Below are 24,577 nucleotides of genomic sequence, written 5' to 3' on the forward strand. Positions count from 1 at the left end.
TGTTAGGGTCCTATAATAATATGATTCATAATTTTGAATTGGCTATGGCTAGTCTTGTAATATTGTACATGCTTTTAGTGCATCCACATCCTACGAGCTCTGCAACCTACGCGTGTCTGTCATTTTGTTGCAGGTCATGGTTGCTTTCCCTGGCTGGGGCTTCCAAGCTTGCTCAACATGGAGGCACAAACTCCCCCTTAAGGGCCTCCCTCTCCTCCTCCACCCTCTGCCGCTGAGGCTTTCAAATCCTTGCTGGCCTCTTTGCCCAAGAAGAAGAACATGGAAGCTAAAAAGTTTGTGAGGATATTAGATGATATCCCTGAGATCGCCCTTGCACCAAAAGGACCAATCCAAGTAGCCCTGTCTCTAGCGGATTGTGCCCTTGTTGGCCAGTTCATTGGACTCTGGCCTTCCCCGAAATCCACAGAGAACTGGGTTGCTAGGAACTGGGCTCCTTTGATTAAAGACAAGGTAACCTCATTCTTCCTGGGGAGAGGCTACTTTTTGTTTGAGTTCACTGCAAAAGAGGACAAAGATCTCATTTTCCAGAATGGCCCTTACTTCATGGGTCCCAAAGGTCTGTATTTGAATAAATGGATGCTAGACTTTGATCCGGTAGTGGATGTGGCTACAACAGTCCCGGTGTGGGTGAGACTCCCCAACCTTCCAGTGCACTGTTGGAATTGGGATTCTCTGAAGCACATAGGAAATACACTTGGAAAATTTATAGACAAGGCGAATAGCAAAGATTAGTATGACTGCACTAGAATTTTCGTGGAGGTAGATCTAGAGATCAGACTACCGGAAGTCATCAAAATAATCATAGGCCCCTGGACTCATATATAGAAATTGGATTATGAGCAGCTACCATTCAAATGCCAGAAGTGCCACGTATATGGACATTTTGCCAGAGATTGTTCGTCCAATGGTGTGGAAGAAAAAGGGAAGGATGAGTGCTAGAACCAGGAAAAGTGTTCCAAAACTTCTCACAAGAAGAATGCAAACGTAAATGCTAAAGTCCCACAGGCGGGTCCTACTCAGAAACCTCCCACAGAAAGCCAAGGGAATAAATTCGAGATTCTTGGATCTGCAATCATGATCTCCCAGGAGGCAGAGATCCCAAAGGAGGTTCCTCCATCTAAAACCTCCCCCTCCTTCAAAAGTGCAACAGAGAGATCCAAAGGGAAGATTTCAGAAGAGGAGGAAGAAACCCAAGAATCAGAGGAATTAGAGGAAGAAGGAGAAATAGGAGACTCTCAATCATCTCCTAGAAGTTCCACAAGAGGATGCAAGTCTGTAAAGGAACAAAGAGAACAAGAAACCTATAAGGAAAAGCTTTAGGGAAGCCAACCAACTCTAGAGAAGCTACTGGCAAAAACCCCAAAGAAGATGAGGAATCAATCCAAGGGCTCCAAGGGAGCTCACCACAACAAAAATAAATGATGAAGATAGTCTCCTAGAATTGTAGGGGAATGGGCACCAAAGCCAAGGAAGAAGCAATGAACAGTTTAATAAGACTGGAAGTCCCTGATATTCTCCTCATATAGGAGACTAAATTGGAGGACACAACTTTCCTCCAAGCAAGTAAAATATTTTGGAATAAAGGCGGAGTGCATGCAATTTCTGCCCGTGGAGCTTCAGGAGGACTTGGGTCGCGCTGGAATCCTAATAAGTTCTCATTAATCTCTGAGTCCCTAAATACTCATTGGATTTTTTTTTAAAAAGAAGCACTTAGAATCCAAGAAAATTATTTTCCTATTGAATGTGTATGCTCCTAATAATGCAGGTGAGAAAAAAAACTATTGGGACTCCATAAAAAGTTGGCAGATCTAGAGAACCTGGAAAATATAATCATAGCCGGAGATCTCAACCTCACCCTCCTATCGTCAGAAAAAAGAGGAGGTAGCATCGTCAGGAATCTAGCAAGAGAATGGGCAAAAGACCTCATGCAGGACTAGGACCTGCTAGACATCAAGCCGATTACTGGTAAGTTTACTTGGTTAAATAAGAGAGTTGGTCCGAGTTACATAGTAGCAAGACTTGATAGATTTTTTGTCCAAAGTTCTTTCCTGTTTCTTGGGCTAGAGGCTAGAATGCGCATTCTTTGTAGCATTGTATCAGATCACAAGCCCATTAGTCTAGAGCTGGTGACTTCCAAGGATCTGGGGCCTATACCTTTCAAATTCAGTTCACTATGGACCAAAGAGGTAGACTTCATGCAAAAGGTCACAGATTGTTGGAAAGATCCAATCAAGGGTTCCCCCTTTTTGTTTGGGAGGAAAAGCTTAGAAGAGTAAAAACTATGTTGAAAAATTGGGTTAAGAACTTGCCCAATCCTACTGTTGAAAGAAAAAACATCCAAAGAGCTCTAGAGAATCAGCATATCCATCTAGAAACAACTGAAATCACCAAAGAAGAGCTGGAAAAGGAGGCTCAGCTTTAGCATAATTTCCACAAGGCCTGTCTGGCAGAAGAAGAATACGGGAGGCTCAAGTCTGGTGTCTTTGGCTCAAAGCTAGTGATAGAAACTCCTCTTTTTTCCATAAGCAAGCTCAAGCCAGGAAATGCCATAACTCCATATTTGAAATCAAAGAAGATAACTGCACCTTAAAGAATTTTGCCAGCATCAAAAAGGCAGCTTCAGAACGTTTTGAGAAGATGTATAGGGAAGACATGGAGGCTGGTCAAAATGATAATCTATTGGACACTATCCCCAGCCTTATCACTTCCAGAATGAATCAGGCTCTTGAAGGAAAAATCAATAAAAATGAAGTCAGGGACGCCCTCTTTGTAATGGATCCCGACAAAACCTCGGGACTAGACGATTTTACACCTAGATTTCTCCAGACCTGTTGGTAGACTGCTGAGAAGGAGATCTTTAAAATGATTCAGAAGTCCCAAGAGTGTCAGAAAATTGGAGGTTGCACAAACTCAACTTTTCTCACCCTCATCCCTAAAGAAAAAGGTGCAAACTCTTTCAATATATTTCGCCCAATCTCCTTATGTAACATTGGGTACAAAGTGATAACCAAGGTGATAGCAAATAGGTTGAAGAAAATTCTCCCCGAAATCATCCTGGAGAATCAAGGTGGATTTATTCATGGTAGACAGCTTGTGGATAACTTTATCCTAGTTCAATAGGTGATTCATTCCAGTCTACGCCAAAAAGAAAAAGGTATGGTCATTAAACTAGTTCTAGAAAATGCATTTGATCGTGTAAGACATAGATTTTTGTTTGATGTTTTGTACAAGCTGGGTTTTGGTCAAAATTTTATCAAGTGGATCAGAGCTTGTATTTTGGAACCCTAGATTGCTCCCTTGGTGAATGGTAGGGCCACTGAATTCTTCAAAGCTTCTATAGGGCTGAGGCAGGGGTGTCCCCTCTCACCCCTCCTCTTTGTGTTGTAGGCTTCTATCCTGAGCTTTTACTTAGAAAGGAAATAGCAAGATCAAGATATAGCTGGCCTATGCATTGCAAGAAGGGTAAAGAACATCAATCATGCCCTCTTTGCGGATGATACCTTGCTGTTGGGGGCTGGAACTACTCTTTCAGCAATTAAATTTAAAGAAGTGTTGTAAGACTACTGTAAGGTTTCGGGCAGTGAATTAAATAAGGGAAAATTGCATATCTACTACTGGAATATATCTGCCCCTTCTGCAAACTCCATTGCCAGATGTCTAGTCTTTACAGCCTCTTCATCTTGGTCCTCTTTTAAATATCTTGGATTTCCCATCTTTCATAAGTGGGCCTTGAGCAAAGACTGGTATCCTCAGATAGAAAATTTCAAAGCAAAAATGCAGGCCTGGGGATCCTCCCGGCTCAACATTGCGGGAAAAACAGTGCTCATCAAAGTAGTTCTTAGCAGCCTACCGTTATTCAAATTCTTTGTTCTCTTGGCGCCTGTGGGAATCATTAAGATGATGGAGGAGCTAATCAAAAAAAAAATTGGAAACAAGGAAAACAAAACGAGAAGATGATTCCTCTAGTCAACTGGGAAATTGTCACCAGACCGCTTAAGGAGGGAGGGTTGAATTTCAAAGACCTCTGTGCTCAAAAATTAGCCATGCGAGCCAAATTGATTTGGAAAATCATAGCTCCAAAACCAAGTTGGGTTCAAATAGCACAGTGGAGAAAATATTTCAAACAACAGAGACTCAAATGCCTGGAATAGCCCAAAACTCATCTCAGAACACTATTCAGCATGCTCAACAACAAAATTGGCCCACTGATAAGAAACAACTCCTTTTGGATACCAAGAAATAGAAAATGCATTAATTTGTGGGATGATAGTATAATGAATAGGCCCCCAATGGCAGATTCGAGTTCCATGACCGAGATGAAGGGATGGATGGTTGAATCCAACATCAAAACATTATGGAACCTCTCAAACTGGAGTGGCGACTATTGGATGGGTTGGAAATAGCTCCCAGTCTCAACCGCATTACAAACAAAATGTGTTACATTTACAAATATGATGCACGGGCTGGCTCCATCTCACGCACGAAGGAAAGATGTGAGAGGTTGGGGTCCAAAACTGGTTGGCTACACGGTGGCTCAGGGCTACACCAAGTGCTTGGAGCGGCCTCATGTGCCTCCCAATCCTGCCCCCTGGGTTGGAATTTGGAATTTCCCTTCAATATCAAAAGTCGATCACTTTTGCTGGCTACTTTACCACCAAAAAATTCTAACATATGATAGGTTACAGAAAAGAGGCATTTCCGAACCATCAAGATGCATGCTATGCAAGGAAAGTTTAGAATCCACCCTTCACCTCATGATACAGTGCAAATTCGCAGGTTTCATCTGGCATGAGCTTCTTGGTTCATGGAATTATATGTTCACATTCCCCCACTCTGTCCCGGACCTATTTGTGGGATGGATGGTTAGATATCGAGGCCCAAATCCAAAAGAAAAAATTGTCAAGGTAGCATGGACTGCTCTGCCTAAACTCATGAGCTGGCAAATCTGGTTGGAAAGGAATAGAAGGATATTCAGAAACAAGGAACTGGACTTCAGTTTAGTTGCAAATATAGTGAAATGTCAATTAGTTGAGTGGTTGAGAGACAAAAGCGATGATTCAAACCTAAGCCAACAAGACATTGAGTTTGGAGCTGCTCTCAACTTCAAATTTCAAAAATTGAAAATCACACTTACATCTCCCAAATATTGGAAAATCAGGAAAAATGAAGAACAATTTCAATCTTGGATGTCTAAGCTAACACTTCCTTCTCTCATCTTTGATGGGGCAGCCAAGGGAAACCGAAGAATTGTTGGCACAAGAGGACTCATTATAAACCTAGAAGAAACTTCTACACATAGATTTGCTTGGGGACTGGGCCACTCCTCAAGCATACAAGTTGAAGCGATGGCCCTTTTTCAAGGAATCAAACTTCTCAAAGAGCTGGGACACAAGGAGGCAAATGTTTTTGGTGATTCCCAGGTTATCATCAAAGCAGTGGTGACCAACACTAATCCAGTGGATCTGCGGCTTGCAAGGACAATTACAAGAATCAAAGACATGACAAAGTTCCTGAAATTGAAATTCTTTCTTGTCCTGAGAGAAAATAACAAAGAAGCAGACATTGAGGCAAACAAGGCAGTCCAGCTAGCTACCGGAACTATTCTCAGAGACAATGAAACTTCTTGGGACCCAATCCCCTAAAGATCCATGTTTTACTGCATTTTATTGAAATAGTTTGTATGCACTTATAAGCTCGAGAAACCATCAACAAAAGTTCACACTATAAAATGTAAAAAGAGGTCACTCATAAGCGTATGTGCTATGTTCCTCTTGCTGGAGAGACGTTTAGAAATATACCTCACTATTCGTAACCGGAATTGTGGCTCTTTGCCAAACATTTAATGAAATCCCATAACCGTTTCTGTAAAAAAAAAATATTGTACATACTTTTGCTTTTTGCAAAATATTTTCCCATATTAAAAATAAAAAATGTAAAGAGGGTAAGTCCTAAAAGAATAATCAAAGGACTAAAAGAAAGAAAAAGATCAAAAAAGTATAAGATATGAACGCCACAAAAAGAGATCAAAATAGATTTTGAAAGTGTGCAAATTCAAATGCCACTCCTTTTTTACTTTGCAAAACAATATTGTGTGCAGCTTGTCAAGAATTCCACAAATCCATGATGGTCAATGTAGTTTAAACTTGATTCATTCATGCTTTAAATTTCATATTAATAGATAAAGAATAAAGATCTAGCCAAACTGTTTAATCTTGGCAGATCAGTAGTTAGGTAGAGAATAATAATGATCTCATCAATTTAATCTGAGCCATTGGAAGTTATAAGGTTAGAATTAGATAGTTTGCTTATCAAAGAAAAAGAAATGAAGGGTCAGCAAGCTCAAATGCACCCAATGAATGAAGACAAAATTCTAGGGTAAATAAAGAGTAGGTAGAAGAAGTTTTGGAAATGCACAAGGTTGCTAGCTCAAATGCACATTCATCATACTTGATCCTATGTTTCAAGTGTAGGAGGAATTATTGAAGGCAAAGGTCAATTCACTAAAGCTTATTCACTAATTTCCCCTCATTTCACTAAACCCCTTTATTAATTTCCCTTCATTTTCCCCTTCATTATCTTTCATTTTCAAAAGAGGTTTTTTCCCTTGTAAAAATATCCCCTCCCCTTCATTCCACTTTCCCCCTTATTTCATTCCATTTCCCCTTCCCAAAACCCCTTTCCCTAGTGTGAAACCTGTTCCCATCACAAATAATACCCCCCATTTATTAATTTCCATTTTCCCTTAAAAACCCACTAAAACCCCTTTATCCTAAGTTTGAAAGGTTAAATGTGTCAGGCCCCATTAAAAACCCACCCCGATGCCCTTTAAACTTAACCCCTATGTTATTTTTCTAACCCATAGTCCCGCTGTATATATTTAACCCCCTATTTTTATAATTCCCTGATACCCTATTAACCCATCTCATCTATCAAAATCCCCTAATTACTTTCTAATTAATTACATTTCATTGTAATTAAACCTGACCCCACTCCCCAACTCCATCCTCACAACTCCGCCATGCAATAGCCCTCTGATCTCTCACCTCCAGATCTGATGGCCCATATCCATATCACACACTCCCATCGTCTGACACTTAAAATCCCAAAAGAACGTGAGATTCATGGTTTTGGCCGATCATTGTTTTGCTACGTGGCAGCACCACGTTGTATCCCGTGCTCTCGAAAGATACCACCCTCCACCCAAAAGTGGTGTGATATGGCATAAAACCGCCTCCCCACGTAAAAGAAAACCACTCATTGTTCATTCGTTAATCTTGTGCGAAAATTTAACCATTGTTACTTAAAAGCCAAAAAAGCCCCCTTTTCACTCTTTTCACCAATTTTTCATTGCAAACACCTCTGTCAACCAATTCCAATGCCCGGAAACCCTGTTCAGCCATTTTCAACCCATTTACAACTTGAAGACCCTATAGATTCCAAATTGAAGAAGCACACTGACAATTCAAGCTTCAGAAACCTTTGGTGCTACCATATAACCCTAATTTCACACCAAATCTCCATTTTCCAAGTATTCTTGAAAGAAGAAGAACAACCCTCTGTTTAAAGCTCTGCACAGTAATTAATGAAAGGTTAATTGATTAAATTAATTAAAAGACCCTGCCAAACTAGAATAAACCCACTATGCATCCACATACCCTTTTTCTGTAGATTATATTCACCCTTCCTACTGTTCTAGAGTCCCTAATCTTACTCCTAAGCCACAGAAAGAATAATTCAATAGAATAAACCAAATTATGGATTCCCAAAGCATTCTGAGTGAAAAACCCCTGCAAACCCCTCATCTGGACATTGTCCACCTCCCATTGGTAGACAAAGATTTCCAAATTAAAGACACATCTACCTCCAGCCACCTATTAAAGCTCCACTGCTGGAGTAAAGATAAATTCCTGAACCAGAATGATTACATTCATCTATGGGAATCAAATTTGCCCAAATACTTGTTGCCATGGGTATACTTGTTCCTAGAAATCATCCACTTCTGCGAAGCTTGCTATATCCCAAGTCAAAGAGCCATAGCCTCTCCTCACCAACATATTTTATTTATAATCACTGCTGAGTCCATAAATCGAATGCTGTAGATCCAGCCAAGCCCAAATGAGACCCAATTTTCCATTAGAGCCTTACATTAACTTTACATCAAGCTGGACATTCCCAAGAGGGCTCAAATCTTTCAGACTTTCATGCTAGAGGAGTCTCATACTCCTACAGACAGCCCTCCATACTCTACCACCATTTTCTCTGAAAAGTCCAGAAAAATTATAACCATGCTGTCTTGTATCTGTGGGTATACTATTGATGAATTTGTATACGAACCTGTACTTGCTTTCCTTTCTATTTTTTGCTCAGGCAAGCCTCCAGTTTTGCCCAGTTCTTGGCAGACAGAATCCATGATCAATTAATCAGGTTTCCAAATGAAAGAGTATCTAAATACTCTTCAATGTTGTTCCAAATGTTTTTATATTTTCAATCAGATAGGTTTCTAGTCAATATCCAGAAGTTGGATACTGAGGGCCATCCGAGATCAGTCATCTTTCAGACACCCTCAATCCAAAAGTATTCCACTATTTTAAGTTACAAAGAGTTCATTGATTCCTTTGTGCATCGAGTTGTAAATATCCTAATGAGTAGCAATCAACCTAGGATTAGTGATGAGAAAAAAAGATTTTTGCAGTTATCTAAGAATAGTAGAGCAGGAGGCTGGCATCTATACCAGGACCACATAGAAATCAGGATATATGGATGCCAGCTCACTCCCTACAAGCTACCTAGATATCTCCCCATGAGAATATTTGCATTAGAGTATTTCAGGCAGATCATAAACTCAGATGAGGTCAATTTTCTGTCAGCTATGAAGAAAACACAGTTCAAAATCAAAAACCAATTGGGTCCTTTTATTTGTAATAATAGGGAAGGTGGAGAAGAAGAAAATAAGATTTTACAGCAAATGAAGTTCAATAGCAGTGTTATGTGGCAGTATGACCCTAATGGAGTCATAAACAAGTTAAGACTCCTGTTCAAATTAATCCCTTTTATGCATGAGTCCAGGCCAGACATTGAAAGATATGCAAACCAGTCAGAGTGGTTGGAAAATACCTTAATAGATGTGGAAAATACCTTATTAGATATGGAAAAGCAGATAGATACTAGTTACTTTCTGCAGGTTCCAACCCTACAAGAACAGATGGGTATTAGTCCCATTCTACAGACTCTAGCCATGTAGGACAGAAATGTAAAAAGAACCAGGGAAGAAGGTTCTTCCTCTAAAATGGATGCTACAGATGACATGTTTGAAATCATGTACAAGAAGAAGCCTAAGCTTAATCTTGTAAATGAGCAAGAGGAGACCATTGAGACTGTTGAAATCATTAATAGTGACATAGTGGTTAAAAGGAATACATATCTAGGAGTTTTTTAGGAAACTCATCAACCTTCCACCTCAAATACTCAGATTATTGAAAAATAGCTTAGTATTGAAGTCTCTTCATCTAGTAAACCAGTGGATAAAGAGAAAGATATAAAAGTGAAGTACAAAGAAATCAATTTGAGGAATGAGGCATTGAAGGATGAAACATATGCCTAGTACTTCAAACAGACACCTGACAATTAGAATAGATTAATGTCAGTATTTGACATTAAAACTGGTAAAATGCAAATGACCCTTTTGCAGCCTATAGTCCAGCAGCCTAGATCATCAGCAGACTACAGGAAGACAGAGTTTGGAGTTTTGGCTAGGGATGTTCACCTCATTGATCAAATTGAATTCCATAAGCAGGCAGGTGAAATGATATACTCAACAATGACCAACAAGGCCATGAGTGTTAAAAAGCTTCAAAACTCTCTAGACAACATCACAACACAGTTTAAGCTAGAGAAAGCATCATCACAGGCAAAAGATAACAGAATCAAGTCATTAGAAGACTTGGTAATTGAAATTGGATATAATCCAAATGATGTCAAGGCTGCATAAAAACTAATAAATAAGAAAAATGAGGATATTACTGCTTTAAAGAAGCAACTGAAGTTACCCTCTTTTGAACATCCACAGACCAAGGAGGTCTTATAAAGCCAAACCCAGAAAGATGAGATGATGGACCTCATTCTCCAGCTAAATGATCAATTAAAACAAATGGAGAAGGAATTGGATGAGCTAATATAGCTAAAACAATCTAGCCTTGAGACAGCCAATGCCACTGCTATTCCTACAGTTACTACAACAATTCCTTCAACGTTGGCAGCTTCATTGGCCCCAACAGCTCCACTAGCTAAGGCACTTCCAACTGCAACAACAACTACATCAGCAACAGGTTCAACAACAGCAGTAGTTCATCCAAGTGATGAAGCAAGTAAATTGATCAAAGCCATGGAGAACATGTCCATTTAGACCACTGAAATAAATAGACTTAAAGAAAAGATAAAACATCTAGAGGATGAGAAGAAAGTGGCTCAAGTAATACATGAAAATGAAGTACAGAAGTCAAATAGGTTGACTGAGAGGATAAAGAACTTAGAAAAGGAATTAACATTGAAGGACCCACTTGTCCAAGCAAAAAAGTAGCTATGGGCCAATATCACTGACTCTATCAATGATATTTGGCCATCTATATAAGTTATCTTTGAACAAAATGATTTAGTCAAAGAGGCTGGTGAAGCAATTCAGAGGGTGAAGGCAAAACTTGGAAATATGCAAGAGGAAGCCTCAAGAATAATCCAATTCCTTAACTCAAAGAATAAATATTAATTGCAGGAGCTTGGCATAGCTGACAGAACTGGCACTATACTAGAGGTGAAGAAGGTAATCACCAAGAGGAACTTAATGATATAGCTTGAGGACAAATGCCAACCCATGGAGCTAGCTATAGGCAAGTTCATGGTCAAATTTGATGTTTTGAGGCAGAAAGGTTTGCCTAATCCATTGGTAATAAATGTCAGGTTAATGCCACATGAAGACTATGATAAAAGAATCAGATAAGTGGCAAAGGAGCAAGCCAATAGTTCCTCTATGAAAGGGATGCCTATAGGAAAGGTTCTTTACCAAACTTTTGAGAACATATTTTACCTCCAGCATGAGGTAAAACATATTTTTGTAAACAAGCCCACCTTTGCAAAATACGCAGAAGCTAATGAAGTCTACAGAGAATGGTAAATATTAAATTACCAGATACAGAGACTTAGGAAAAATTAAATGATTTATTGTGAAAATGCATGGTAAACAATGGATACAGAGAAGTGAAAGAAAAGTAGCAGATCAGCTAAGTCAAAGAGTATCAGATGAAAGAGTATCAGTCAAAAGGAAAAATAAAAGAATAATCAGCGGAAAAACAACCAAAGAGAAAAATTAGTGTAATATCAAAGAAGAGCCAACAACAAACAATAAAATAGGGACAACTTGCATCAGTTACATATCTGTCTCTATATTCTTCCATGAAGATATTTATGTTTCCTTGAATGGTTCGTAAATCGATTGAGGATATTTTGTAATAATTTTTTGTATAAATAATTCATAATTCAAAGTATAGAGGGTGGATTGCTAAACATTTCTATAGTTGTATTGACCTGAAACCTAAGGGTTCATTGTACCATTTTTCAAGTCAGCAGACTGGACTGAGTAATAAAGGCATTGCATTATAGGATTCATGTGTTGGGCCACTTCAGTGAAATATTTTCTGTTTGTCAAATTATTATCTTATTAAATGTTTCACATACTTGCATGTTATCTAAATTGAATGAAATAACTAGAATATTATTACAGAATTTGTTTAAGTACACTCTGTCTTCAACAATTATTCATTTTCATGTTTTCTTTTGATATTCAAAGTAGGGAATCCTTCATTTCTCCCTAGTTTTGATTCACTTCTATCATTTCCCTCATTATCTGGTTTCAGGAATCCTCAATTTTTCCTTGACCCCAATTGAAAACCACTTCACCATCCAGCCTAAAAGATTTTAATTTACTCAGCTACCTTGCCCCGTGAACACTATCTTTAGAACCTGATTCAGTCCTGTTTTCTTGACATTAGACCCCATAGCCCAATTGTAAAGGACATCCCTCTATCCATCTAAGTTAGTAATTTGACCACCAAATCAAAGTCAAAACCTAATCAAGCTTAAATAACTGGCCTCAAATCAATTAACTCAACAAAGCTAAATCATAAAGAGAGAGCCCTCTCTGAGCATTAGGAAGGCTAGATCCCGATCTCAGAAGTAGGTTTGTTGTTACCTCTAATATTTCTTTTGACACAAGATAACAAACCTAGGGAAATTTTAGAGTGATAACAGATCTAAATTAGCTTAGCTAGCTTATGTGGATTGTGAGATGGCTTCAAACTTCACTACTCTTTCTCACCCTTTTGACAGCTGAAAACACATTTAACAGTGAGTGACAACAGGGACAATGCTTTTGAGCTCAACATTCCACCATTCCTTGGCCTACACCTAGTATTTAATGTGGATAGACTGCGACAATACTTTCCCCCATTATTGGACACATCTGACATTCCTAAGCAGTTGACACCAACAGAGCTCAACCCAGGCTACACCGAATAGGACACAAATGACAAAATCATGGACACACAAATCAATGTAAATTTCCAACAGAGGATCTTGCTATATCGAGTTGCCAAAACAGGCCATCTCCTTCACTAGGGAAAGTGGTTTACCATGGACCAGGTTCAACAAAATTTTCCTCACCTTATGGAGGCTCTGCATGCAATGGGGAAGGTTTCTTCCTAAGGGGGGAGGACTGATCTAGGTGGATATTGGTGGCGACCCACCTATTTCATCTAGACCTCTAGTTGGTTTTATCAGTTTCCTTGATTATAGTAGCATTTACTATTTTTACGAGTTTATTTCAGCTCTTGAACTTCGAGATTTGTTTTGATCCGATAAATGATTATTTATTTATTTATTTATCTATAATAGGCCCATAGTCATAGGTAGGGGCATGCTGCAAATACCTTAGTACTCAAAGATATATTTCCAATGAGGTATTGTACACGGAAAATAGAGATCATATGACCAAGTTACGACCCTAGGAAATTGGCTACCCAACTAACCCCAACGGGGCCCACAAAATCTTGGCATTTCATCTCCTAGGGTTAATTTTTTGGTTTTTTAGGGTTTCCTTATGTTGTTCAATAATAAAGAGGCCCTTGAGCCTCATTATAAAACAATTGAGAGGCAGGTTGCCACCATATCTCTTCTAAGAGATAAACAATTATTGCCCAAGCTATTTTATTTCCATTATGCTTGTATGCATCTTTACGTTCTTTAATATTAATGAAATGAAGATCTATTTCTACTACATGTCTATGTTTATGTTTATATCTGTATTTTGTTTCATTCCCGCATAAGTTTGGATCAATGGCTGAGTTCATTCGCCAACGAGATAATTGTAAGAAAGTCTTGCTAATGTGTGCCCAATCATTAGACATAGTTCCACTACTACCCTCTGAGGTATGTGACCATGTTTGTAATGATGCTTAGAATGAATAAGTAGACATTCCAACAATTTCAATGTAAGTACATTCTAACAAGTCTATTGCTAGTGGGAAATCCTTGCAATCTAAGTTTCCACCCATTGATACTTTTTCAGTTGAAAATATTTAGAACTGGTCATCCACCCAATTATTCCAATTTATGAGGGCTTCTTCTATAAAGGCGGATGACCATATGGTTCTCATAGATAAGAAGAAACTTGAGCCCACATAAGCTCTTGATTAGTTGAAACAACAACTTGTTTAGTTGAAAAATGAAAGAAATTTATTACAGTAGTAGAAGGAGAAACTTGAATAGGAGCTAGATGTTGTCAGATTGTGCAGATATGGCCCAATTTTGTAGAGATGAGTCTGACTTTGCTAGAAGATATATTTCCTTATAAGCCACTTGAATGCCTTGTATTGCTTAAATAAGCTTGGAAAGGTTTCTCTTCTTCCAATAGATATTTTGAAAACAATATGCCTGAGTTATGGCAGAAAATCATTGATCCAAGAGAGGATTTCATTCCATAGATGAACATTATGTTTCAGCATGGTTCCACTCTTATCTTCATTTTACAACATTAGACACAGGATTCTCAAAACATCTTAAGGAAGGTGCATGATTTTCTAGGTATCTTAGCTAAATACAACTAACCAATATATGAGTTGTAAGAGCAGGTAAATAAAATGGAGGATGCTCTTGCTTACTAATCCCTCTGAGTAGCATTAGGTATTTTATTAGATCACACAAAAGGATGCTTAAATCATTGCACTGGAGGATGAGTCTCACCAAGCCAAACAAACCTTTCATGATCTTAAGCCCACTATTGAGGAGCATTATTTTCAGCTGCACCAACTTAAATTAACTGTAGAAAATGAGTGGAATGCTTTTCTTGTAGCTTGACCAAAGACCCTAGATGTTTCCTCCACTCAAAATTTTGTTCATTGGGGAAAAAATTTGTTGTAGAAGTGGAAAGAATGCCTAGACACAAATAGCTCATTCTGCCGCTCAATTCTCAACACTACTCCTAAGTTGGGTCCTTCGTTTGAGGGAAAATCATTTGTGTAGGTGAAATATTGACTTGGGGGTGAGATAATAGGTTGTGGTTGGGACCTACTAGGTCCTTCATTTTTTGGTCATTTTTCAATGGAAAGAGGTCGTGGAAAGAAGAAAGTAAGCACCAAAACAAGGATGCCTAAATTGATCAAAAACAATGACAAAAATAAGCAAACAGGATCCATAAAAGTATAGTTGAACCAAGGCATTGGAAATGATCAAGCGAGCATGAAAAAGCAATAATGCGAGTGTGGGTTATAATTTATTTTGTTAAAGCACAATTAGAATTGATTGTGTCAATTCGTGGGATTTATGTTTGACCACATCAAGGGGGGAAATTGGTCGATAGCATCAAAGAGGAAAAAGTTATAAAGGAAGTTGTAGGGAAAGTTTTACAGGTGCATAGAGATAGAAAAGGGCTGACATGCTACTGGAATTCATACTTGTGTTTTGATCTTGTATTTTTGTAATTATAATTGAGGTTTTGGAGGATTGATGTATCAAAGAAATTTTCGTAATATTATGAATGTATGATTGTAATATCTTCTTGGCTTGATAATAATAAAAGGAGAATGGTTACAGGGAGATCCATTATGTAAATTTTATGATTTTTGGATATATTTTTTTATCTATCTGCTTAAAAACATTTAAATTCCTATTTGAGCTCTTCTGTAATAATTATTTGAATCGCTTTGTAAAGGTTGATTCATTATATGAGTGTTAAATGAATTCATTCTCATTCTAAAAGCCCATCAATCCACTTAAGTCTTGAATGCCCTTTAGGTGAGACCTTCTTCCCTTATGGAAGATTGAATATTCCAGTGCAAGCTAGACTACAGTGAAGCCCTTTTGTTGGCCCCTAAAGTAGAACCTTGGTCTTTGTAATAATTTTTTGCCAACATTTCTCGGTTGAAAATTCCTTCCTCCTAACATTGCTACCTCTCTATTTATCTCTCTCTGTTTAATGCTCAATCCTTTATGCTTGTAAATTTTCCCAAGAGGAGTATGGACTTTTCCTCCATTATGGAAGCTCATACACTTCCTCCAATCCATAAATATGCGATTATTTTTATTTAAAACTAACCAGCCAATCCTTAGCTTTCATTAATGAGTATTTTTCTCAAATTCCCAAGAAATTTCCTCCTCGGGTTTGAACATGTGTCCCTTGATTGCATTTAGTCCTCTTTATTTTATCTATTTCACAATTTAATTATAAAATCATAAAATTGTTGACAGGAGGTTTTATCAAAAAGGGTTGTAACAGTGGCCATGTCCTAACATTTCATTTCATAGATATGCAATGTATATTTGGTGGCAATGTTCAAATTCCATTTATGACCAAGCATGAGTATGCCCAAGTCAGGGATGATATCAATATGATTGAGTGTTCGGTATTGTTAGGTACCTATACTACTAGTGTAACCCCTTATTGTTATTAGTGCAACCCCCTTATTGTATTATTGTGCCCATATAGTTCCCATGTTATTATTATTATGCCCCATAGAAGCCCACTATTGTTATTTTTGTCCCCCAAAATATTTTTGTTATGTAAGCTCTGATTATATTGGGACCCCTTAGACTCCTATATATAGAAAGGAGGACTTGTCATTTGTGTTAGTGTCACTATCTACATACTTCCATCAGGGATCAAATTTTCTCTTTGCATTTTCATTTTAGGGGTCTCATACTGAAATTTTTGCATCATCTTATTAGGTCATGTCAAACTGATCCACTAATGGTTGTCTTCTCCTCAGAAAATCCAATTTCTCCCTCATAAAGTACACTTGCTGACCCATCTCCAGGTTATATTCAGCCATAGTTTCAGAGTCAAATGCAATCATGTTTCCATTAGGTCTTAGGACATGTTTTCACTAGGTTTTAGGGTTCATTTCCAAGGTCAAAGGTATGATTTAAAAGTGTAAATAAAGGGTAGCAAGGGTATGAGGATGATAAATAAATCAAGAATGATTTCTAGTAAGTCATAGTCAATGTACAATTATTTCTTTCACTAATGTAATTTCCACCTCAAAAACATGTTTTTGAGGTGAAAACGGAGTATTTTAGGTTAATTTATATTTTTATGTAATTTAAGTCACTTAATGTAATAAATGATCCCGGTTGCATCAATGCATCTCTCCTTGCTACAAGACAATGAACCACTGCAAAAATTAGTTCAAATTAAGCATCATCCACATGAAAAGTAACAATGAAGAAAAGGCATTAAAACAGATATTTTGAAAAGGTCATGTTAGAGCCTAGATTTGCCTCGGGCTAAAAAGACAAGGTTCTAGGTCCACATCAAACCATGCTCAGCCTCGTAGCTAGCCCTACGAGGACAGGAGAGGGATCTCTCTGGGTCAATCTCAGCAAAAGATAATCAGTGGGGCTTGAGATGAATGAAAATATAAATTAATTTTAGGCTAGGTATGAAGTACAAGGATTAGATTTGAGTTTTTGGGGGTTTTGTTGGAAAAAAGGGACAGGGAAATTTTGGGTTCGGGGATGAGGCCAAATTTTTGCAGAGTTCTGATTGGGGCAAGAAGGCAATCATTTTGATGCTTTGGATTGGATGAATGGATGGATTTAGATAGGTGAGGAGCTAAGGCGGGTAAGAGGGTCTCAATAGTCCTCCTCAAACAGATGAAAACATATAGAATTAAACAAAATTTCAAGGCAGAGCATAGCAGTCCAATGAATTCTACCTTAATCACTCTTTTGTTTAATTGCAGAAGACAAGATAAGGGAAAATGATACACATAAACATCAGCGAAATTACAAATACATAGAGAAACAAACCATCAAAACATAGAGCCACATGGATCCCAATAAGTGCTACAAAACCCTGGTCTTTCCTTTGCCAAAATTGCAAAAATGAAATGGACAATAGAGTGTCAAGCAATCCCAAGTGTCCAACCCTGAAAATGACTCAAAAAATACATGACATAGACTAGCCAAACCTATTTCCTTGCCTCTAGGGGTCGAGCTCATCATTCTAGGAGCTGTTTGAACTAACTCTAAACAAGGAACTGAAATCTAGGTAGTCAAACAACTTACCCCTATATGCTAGGAAACTGATTCATTCATTCAATTTTCACCATTTAGTGAATGAATCTTCTAGAAAAAGTAAAAATGTGCCAATATTACATCATGGTTATCAAATTACATCATGAAAAGTCAAGAATAACATCAAGAAGCAAAACTAGTCAAACTGGGTCAGTTGTTGAGCTGAACAGTGAAAAATAGGCAAAAATCCTCTATGCATTGCGCCACTTTGGAGCTAATTTTGAGGCACTTCTTGAAGTCCAAATTGAGCCCAAGTATGCTTGTTGGAAAGCCCTACCTATTTTATTTCCAACCCAAGTGGAATTTCTGAATTTGGATGTGATTTTCCCCTCAAAAACTTCAATCTCTCAAGACTGCTTCCTGTGTGTCAAAATAGGGGCAGTGAGGTCATTTTTTGAGTGTTTTTGACCTCCTGAGGACTCAAAACTTGCCCAAATTTCTTGGCCATGCACCAACAACCATGAATTTTCATGAAAAATCTAGAAATGTAAAATTTTTGTGATTTGGAGCTCTCTAGCAAAAGCGCGCGCCATGTGGCGCGACGCATAGGGAGAAAAACGATGTTTTTTGTGCCAAAATTTGTCAAAAGGGAAAAAATGCCCCAAATTTGCCCCAAATTTCTTGAAATTTGGGCTGGAGCTTCTCCATCAAGTGTCATGCTGGGATAAAGAGGCTTTGACCAATATCCGAAGACGATCATGCTCCTTTTGCCTCTTTTGCTTCCTTATTGCCTTCTTTAATTTTGCATTTAGATTCCTTATTCGTACCTTGCAAACCTTGTTTCGTGCCATGTAGTGGAAAGCCATGTGTCTCAGCAATGCTTTGTCTCCATCAGCCTTGTCCATTTCAAGCCAAGACTCACGATCATCATTAATCTCTTGCTCCAATGAAGTGAGCTCAACCCTTCTCCTTTGTGCAGCTTGGCGATTCTCACGGATGTTTTGTAACTCCATGATCACTTGCTGATCTTCAAGCTATTTGTTCCTCTACTCCAAGTATTTCGTAGTCCACTTAGCCCTCTCCAATTCAAGGGATAAGGCTTTGATCTTTGTTTGCTACTCCTGGATGATCTCCCTAAGTTGTGCACTTTATGGGCCGGTATCTGTATCATCATCATGAATGAGAATGAAGTTGGTCTCTTGTTCACCTGAAGGCCCTTCATCCTGCATTGGCATCTTGCCTTTGTCCTGTACCTGTGGTGCTGATGTCAGAAGCGAGGCCCCCTCCACACCGGGTGGAGATAACACTCGCTTCGCTGCTACAAACAAATGTCTAGTGCCCCTCTAATATGTGATGAATACCGGCACACTAGCGGTCTCATGGTGCTCATACTGATGAGAACGTCCACCTGTCTCATGCTTAACCTCTGATAATCCCTGTGAAGCTCTGAAGAAGTCACAAGAGATGAAATCATCCCAAGTGATGCCCTTTAATCCAAGCTGATGAACCACCAAAATCTTAATAAGAGAAAAATGATAAACAATGTTAAGTTGCTGCTGAGGGGTTTTGCGCTGCACAAGGGTGGTCATCCTCTCTATGTTCCAGCAAATGAAATACAAAATGTTCATCATCCGTACCCTAGTGAAATGCATGAGCAACCTGATGTGATAAGCATATAAATGAGAGAACCGTCCCTCACAGCTGAAATATTTCATGTTTAATTTCATTAGTGGAGCATATTCATCTTTAAGATATCAGAAAGGAAACACTCTCTTAAGCTGCCTCAAGAAACCAGTTTTAATATATGGCTCATAATGTTGTCGGTCAATCTTCTTCCTCTTGGTCCATGTTTCCCCAATGTTTGGTATGCCGGTTGCCAGTGAGATAGATTCTGGTGTAAGTGTGAAGGTGACACCAGCTAAGGTAGCCTGATCTCCATGCAAATGCGGCACAAATAGATGAGCCAACTCATGATGAAATTGAATATTAGCAACTTTCTGACAAAACTCATAACATGATTGATGCTGAAAACAAAACATGGCAAGAGGGCTGGCCTATAATTCAGTGAGGGTGATTGGTTCTTATCTGATATGTCTGCCACCTCTATGAGGCCTCTAGGGTGCATGTTCCTCCATGGGTGAATCACTTTGGGTTTCCATTTCATAATCAGATGAATGCTCAGTTGCCATGACTGTTGTTATTCAAACTGCCTTGGAGAAATAGATGCTAGTGTATGAAAACTGTGCTGAACTGCTCTTTTAGTGATGTGCCTAAACTTTGCCACCAAGGGGAAAACAAATGAAACAGGGACTGTTAGGAAGGGGAAATAATAGTAAGGGATTAGGAACTATTGGGATAGATTTGTTAGGGAAATATGGGAGAGGGTTTGGGATTTATGTGTGGGAATAGGGTTTAGGGTTTCACATTTAAAAGTTTGGGAAAGGCAATTTGGGATAGGTTTCTAGTAATTTTAGGGGATAGGGAACAATGAAATCAGGGGAAAGAAATGGAGTCAAGGAGAAAACAAAATGATGGAAAAGAGTAAGCTTGGTGGCAAACAAGTTTTGAAACACTAAACAAAAAATTTCATGTGAAGACTTGGACATGGTAGGGTTTGAGTTTTTGTTTTGGCATTTACCACATCAAACATAATATACACCATAAACTTGGATGGATGAACAGTGAAGGAGGAGCTCAACCTACTTGAAATCAAGAGAAATTTGTACGTTTTTGGCGTTTGAAGGCCGTTATGGAACTTTTCGGGCCAGTCGGCTGTGTGCACCATGTAGCTTGCCCAACATGTTGCACCTTCCCGATGTGCCACACCCATGTTAATTTACACTGAGTGATCGCGCCCAATGCACCGCGCCTCCCCAGTGCGCCGCGCCACCTACTTTATGCGTCGCACCGGCTTTGAACGCAGCTTTGGCTTGAAACTTTGCAAGTTTGCCCTCTCAACACTAGACTTCAACCCTATTTGACCTCTTAGATGCAAATGAATGTTTTAAAACCATGAGAACATCTTAAAGTGATGGATTTGATTTTTGCTTCTCACACACCCACTTTGTAATGTTTTGAATTGGAACTTTTTCACAATTAATAGAACTCTGTCTTTTTGTTTCCCTTTTGATTTTGTGGCTTGAGTGATGAATCTTTTGTCAATTTTTTGCAGGGATAGTGGCATGTATTGACAAAGGAAGACCAAGGCTGCGCCTGGAGATTTCAACAACTAAAAAATTCTAAAATTTACATGGCAATTTATTACAAAACAAAATGACAAATTTTCTTCAAAACAGAGTTTTGAAGAAAAGTCATAGTCGAGCATATGATGATGAAAATATTGGAAATGAAAACCTATTAAGGACCTCTATCATGAGTCTTCTGGCATTATTAGACATTTTTGAAGACCAACTTGACTAACCCTAGACCTAATGATTGAAATGACTCTTGCTGATCTAGAAACTGAAATAGGACTGTAAGTGACTTTAAAACTTGATTTTGATGAACACACCTGAGCTAGCATGGATAAGGCATGAGGGATACTGCATGACAAGACCCTTTGGTCAGATTATGGCATGCCCCTAGCGAAATGCAACTGAGTGAATTGAGCGAGACACCTACAAATGAAATGCAATAAGAAAAATGATCTCTGACGGAGGGATGACCAGACCTACTCTAACAGGTCAAAAAAACATTAGAAAGTGGGTTATTCTAATGAAAAATCAAGTCTACTCCTATATAAGGTGTCACACTTCATTTTAAAGCTCATCATTCTTATTTGGCAAAGAAGGGTCAAAAAGTGAAGAAGAGAGGAGAAGTTGAACAAGTTTTGGGCCAAGGAGAAGTGGAGGTACGCTTGGGATGAGTGGCGCTGTGCATTTGGGGTATTTGGAGGTGGTGCTGCACGTTCAAGATAGAGCGCTGTGCGTACAGACTAAGCATTGTGCGTAGGCCAGTTTTGGCAATGGAGAAAACAATGGCGTTGTGCTTATAGAAGGGAATTGTGCGCCTGTAGGAGGTGCTGCGCATTGGGCCAACAAGGGCCAAAAGACCTCCTGCCACCTAAAACACATCAAAATTTCCCTCCTTTCCCTCAAACAAGTAAGTTTTCTCCCTGGACTTCATTATTGGTTTGCAATTAAAGCTTTTAAGGATAATTTACCATGGAAATGTAAAACCCTAGATTCTCCCCTAGTTATGCCTAAAACCCTAACCCCTATTATTCCTCCCATCACCTATCACTAAAACCCTAAACCCCTTCCCTATATCACTCCATAACATTCTATATACCTTTGTCCTTCATCCCATAAGAAATACTTCAAAAACCCAAGCCCCTCTCCCTCATTTTTATGATTCATACCCTCCCATTCATTTTCTAGCCCACCAAATACCTCACAAGGTCACCTCCCCTTCCCTTATTCCTAATCACTCTTACTCACCCCCTTCATCCCTTTTCTAGGAGTGCATAGCCTAAAAATTTGCAAACATGGATAGAGGAGACAGAGACTATGAGGAGGAGGAAAACACTGGCAGTGACAATTCAACAAATAGATCTAGGCATCAGAGAAAACCACACAAGGGAGGCATAATTATCAGGGAAGAGCCATCAAACCTCAGAGAGTTGCAAGCCTCTCATTTGGATGTCACTTGTTTCAGGCATCTAAAGTGCTATGAGTTCTGTGAGCAGGTAGAGAGAGTTCAACACCATCCTGAGCTCACCAGACTTTTTGTGGCCAATCTTCGTGACAACAAAGTGACTCTTGCTAGGGTGACATTCACAGTTTCACCCTCCATCATTGCGGATGTGACTAGGATTCCAAATGTGGGAGAGAAATGGTACAAGGCACAGGACCTGGATGAACACTATTATGAGCCTTACATAAAAAACAATGTAAACTTTGAAATGAGAACTGATACTATTACCCGTTTCGTAGAGATAGCAAAAAAGTGACCTGAATTTGAAAAGGGGTGATGCAGAACACACGTTTTTTTTTTTTTTTTTTTTTTTTTTTTTTTAGAGCATAGTTTTTGGCACTTTAATTTTTTTTTTTTTTTTTTTTTTTTTTTTATGTACATTGCATTTTAGAATAGTAGTGATTTTCATGCTGATTTAAAAAAGTGGTAATTCTGCATCAGACCCTTTTTTTAAAAGACCTATTTTTTGACTTTAAATTTTCTAATGTATGAAATGTAAATAATTATTTTGTAAATTTAATAATTTTTGAAGTGGTCGTTTTCTTCATATTTTTTTGTTTTTATTTTAATTTTAATTTTTTTGTAGTGAGGTTTTTATTGTTTTGCATTTTTAAATTAGAAGGTAAATATTTTGAATTTTCGATATTCTACATATTTATACATCCTTAATTAATTTTTCAATCCACATGAAATAATTGTTTCTAAAAAACGATATTTTTTAACAATGGACATAAAAATGGATTTGAGAAGCTTGGTTGAGCGATGGCGAACCCTAGATCCTCCGTCTCCGTGCCCTCGGCCGCCGTCGGCTCTCGGCATGCTCTGCGTGAGAAGGGGTTTGAGAGTTCTAAGCTAAGACTCAAAGGCTATCTCTCAGAAGCAGATCAGCAGCATGATTTAGCCATGTTCACCGGCTTGAACCCCAGCACCGACGCCTCCATGCCTTATGCCGTCGCAAGGTTTCAGATTGTTCCGGCTGCGATGGGGACGGAGAGATCTGGGCAAAGATCAAAGGGCTTTCACTCACATGCAGGCACACAAGATTCCCAAGCCATCATTACGGATGCTGCAGATCTAAAAGAACCTGCAATCCTCTTGGCCGAATGCTCCCGGAAAGCCTGGATCCGGCCCCCTGTCTCCACGACGCGCCTATGCAGGCCCCTTTCGATGGTTGGAGCAGCGAACAAGACAGATCGTGCAGATCCATTGGCCTGTCCTCGGTCCAGAGTTTCTAGAAAGGAAGGAATGGCGTCTATCAGATGCACGGAGCCCCTGCCACTTAGACAACTGCGGGATCCGAAAATTTATCAAGGCATCTGCCTTGCCTCTCCACAGATCGATTGGGGACAAAGGCTTTCAGAGACTTCCTCTTCCTTCCAGATTCAAATCAGGCTTCTTTCTGGCAAAACTATGCTTCAATGGGTCTGCCAGACGGATCTAGTGCGGAATCTCAAGCATGCATTGGACATCAAACTGGGGATCCCGTCTGTAGCTCAAAGGCTTCTCTTCGAAGGTAAACATCTTGAGGATCTCTTCCCTATTTCTTCTTACGACATTGTGAAAGATGCATCTATTATCTTAACCCTTCGGCTTCGAGGAGGAGCTTTGGGAGAGCCTTCTTCAGCTAAGGCTTTTTCGTATAAGGATGCTGTCCATGCCAAACAGTCTGAAAAGACAGATCCACCAATGCAGTATTCACCCAAGCCTTTCTTGGTTGACAAAGTGGAGGAAGTCCCCTCAGTTGAGATCTCTTACCCTGATCTTGAAGACGAAACCCAGAAATTTGCTGAAAGAGCCATCATTTGCAGATTCAATGGGCTCTGGCCGCGCTCACAGGATCTGTATGACTGGATCAAAGATAACTGGACTGACCGCTGCAAGGTTTATTTCTGTGCAAAAGGATATTTCATAGTGCTGTTTGACGACCTCGAGCATTGCTACAATGCCCTCGACGAAGGACCTTGGTTCATGGGAGAAGCTGGCCTCTTCCTCACTCCATGGTTTCCAGACTTTGACCCAGCCACAGCAGTTATCACCAAAGCCCCGGTATGGATCAGACTTCCAAATCTCCCTGTTCACCTATGGCGTACAGAAGTATACAGGCAAATCGGCAATACCTTGGGTAGCTTTCTCACGGGAGACTATAAGAGAGAGAGGCAGGGGCTCTATACATATGCCAGAGTTTGTGTGGAGCTTGATTTAAGCAAGGGATTGCCAGAGTACATAAATCTCAAGATCAAGGACTTTATCTGGACCCAGTTTTTAGAGTACGAAAACACTGCCTTCAGATGCCGTCATTGTCACC

General features: G+C 39.1%; 1 protein-coding gene across 1 annotated transcript; it reads left to right on the plus strand.

The window, feature by feature from the left end:
* Positions 1-279: 279 nt before the first annotated feature.
* On the plus strand, positions 280-753 carry LOC149257406 (uncharacterized). The gene has a single exon (XM_089372051.1). The coding sequence runs from the start codon at positions 280-282 to the stop codon at positions 751-753; it is 474 nt and encodes a 157-aa protein (XP_089228177.1).
* Positions 754-24,577: the final 23,824 nt, after the last annotated feature.

Source organism: Pinus tabuliformis, chromosome 6, assembly GCF_031772625.1.
Source record: "Pinus tabuliformis cultivar Carrire ecotype Pingquan chromosome 6, CPIR1, whole genome shotgun sequence".
NCBI lineage: Eukaryota > Viridiplantae > Streptophyta > Pinopsida > Pinales > Pinaceae > Pinus > Pinus tabuliformis.

Bases quoted from the DNA above. Each gene is read 5' to 3' on its own strand.
- LOC149257406 (XM_089372051.1), top strand. From the start codon at position 280: ATGGAAGCTAAAAAGTTTGTGAGGATATTAGATGATATCCCTGAGATC.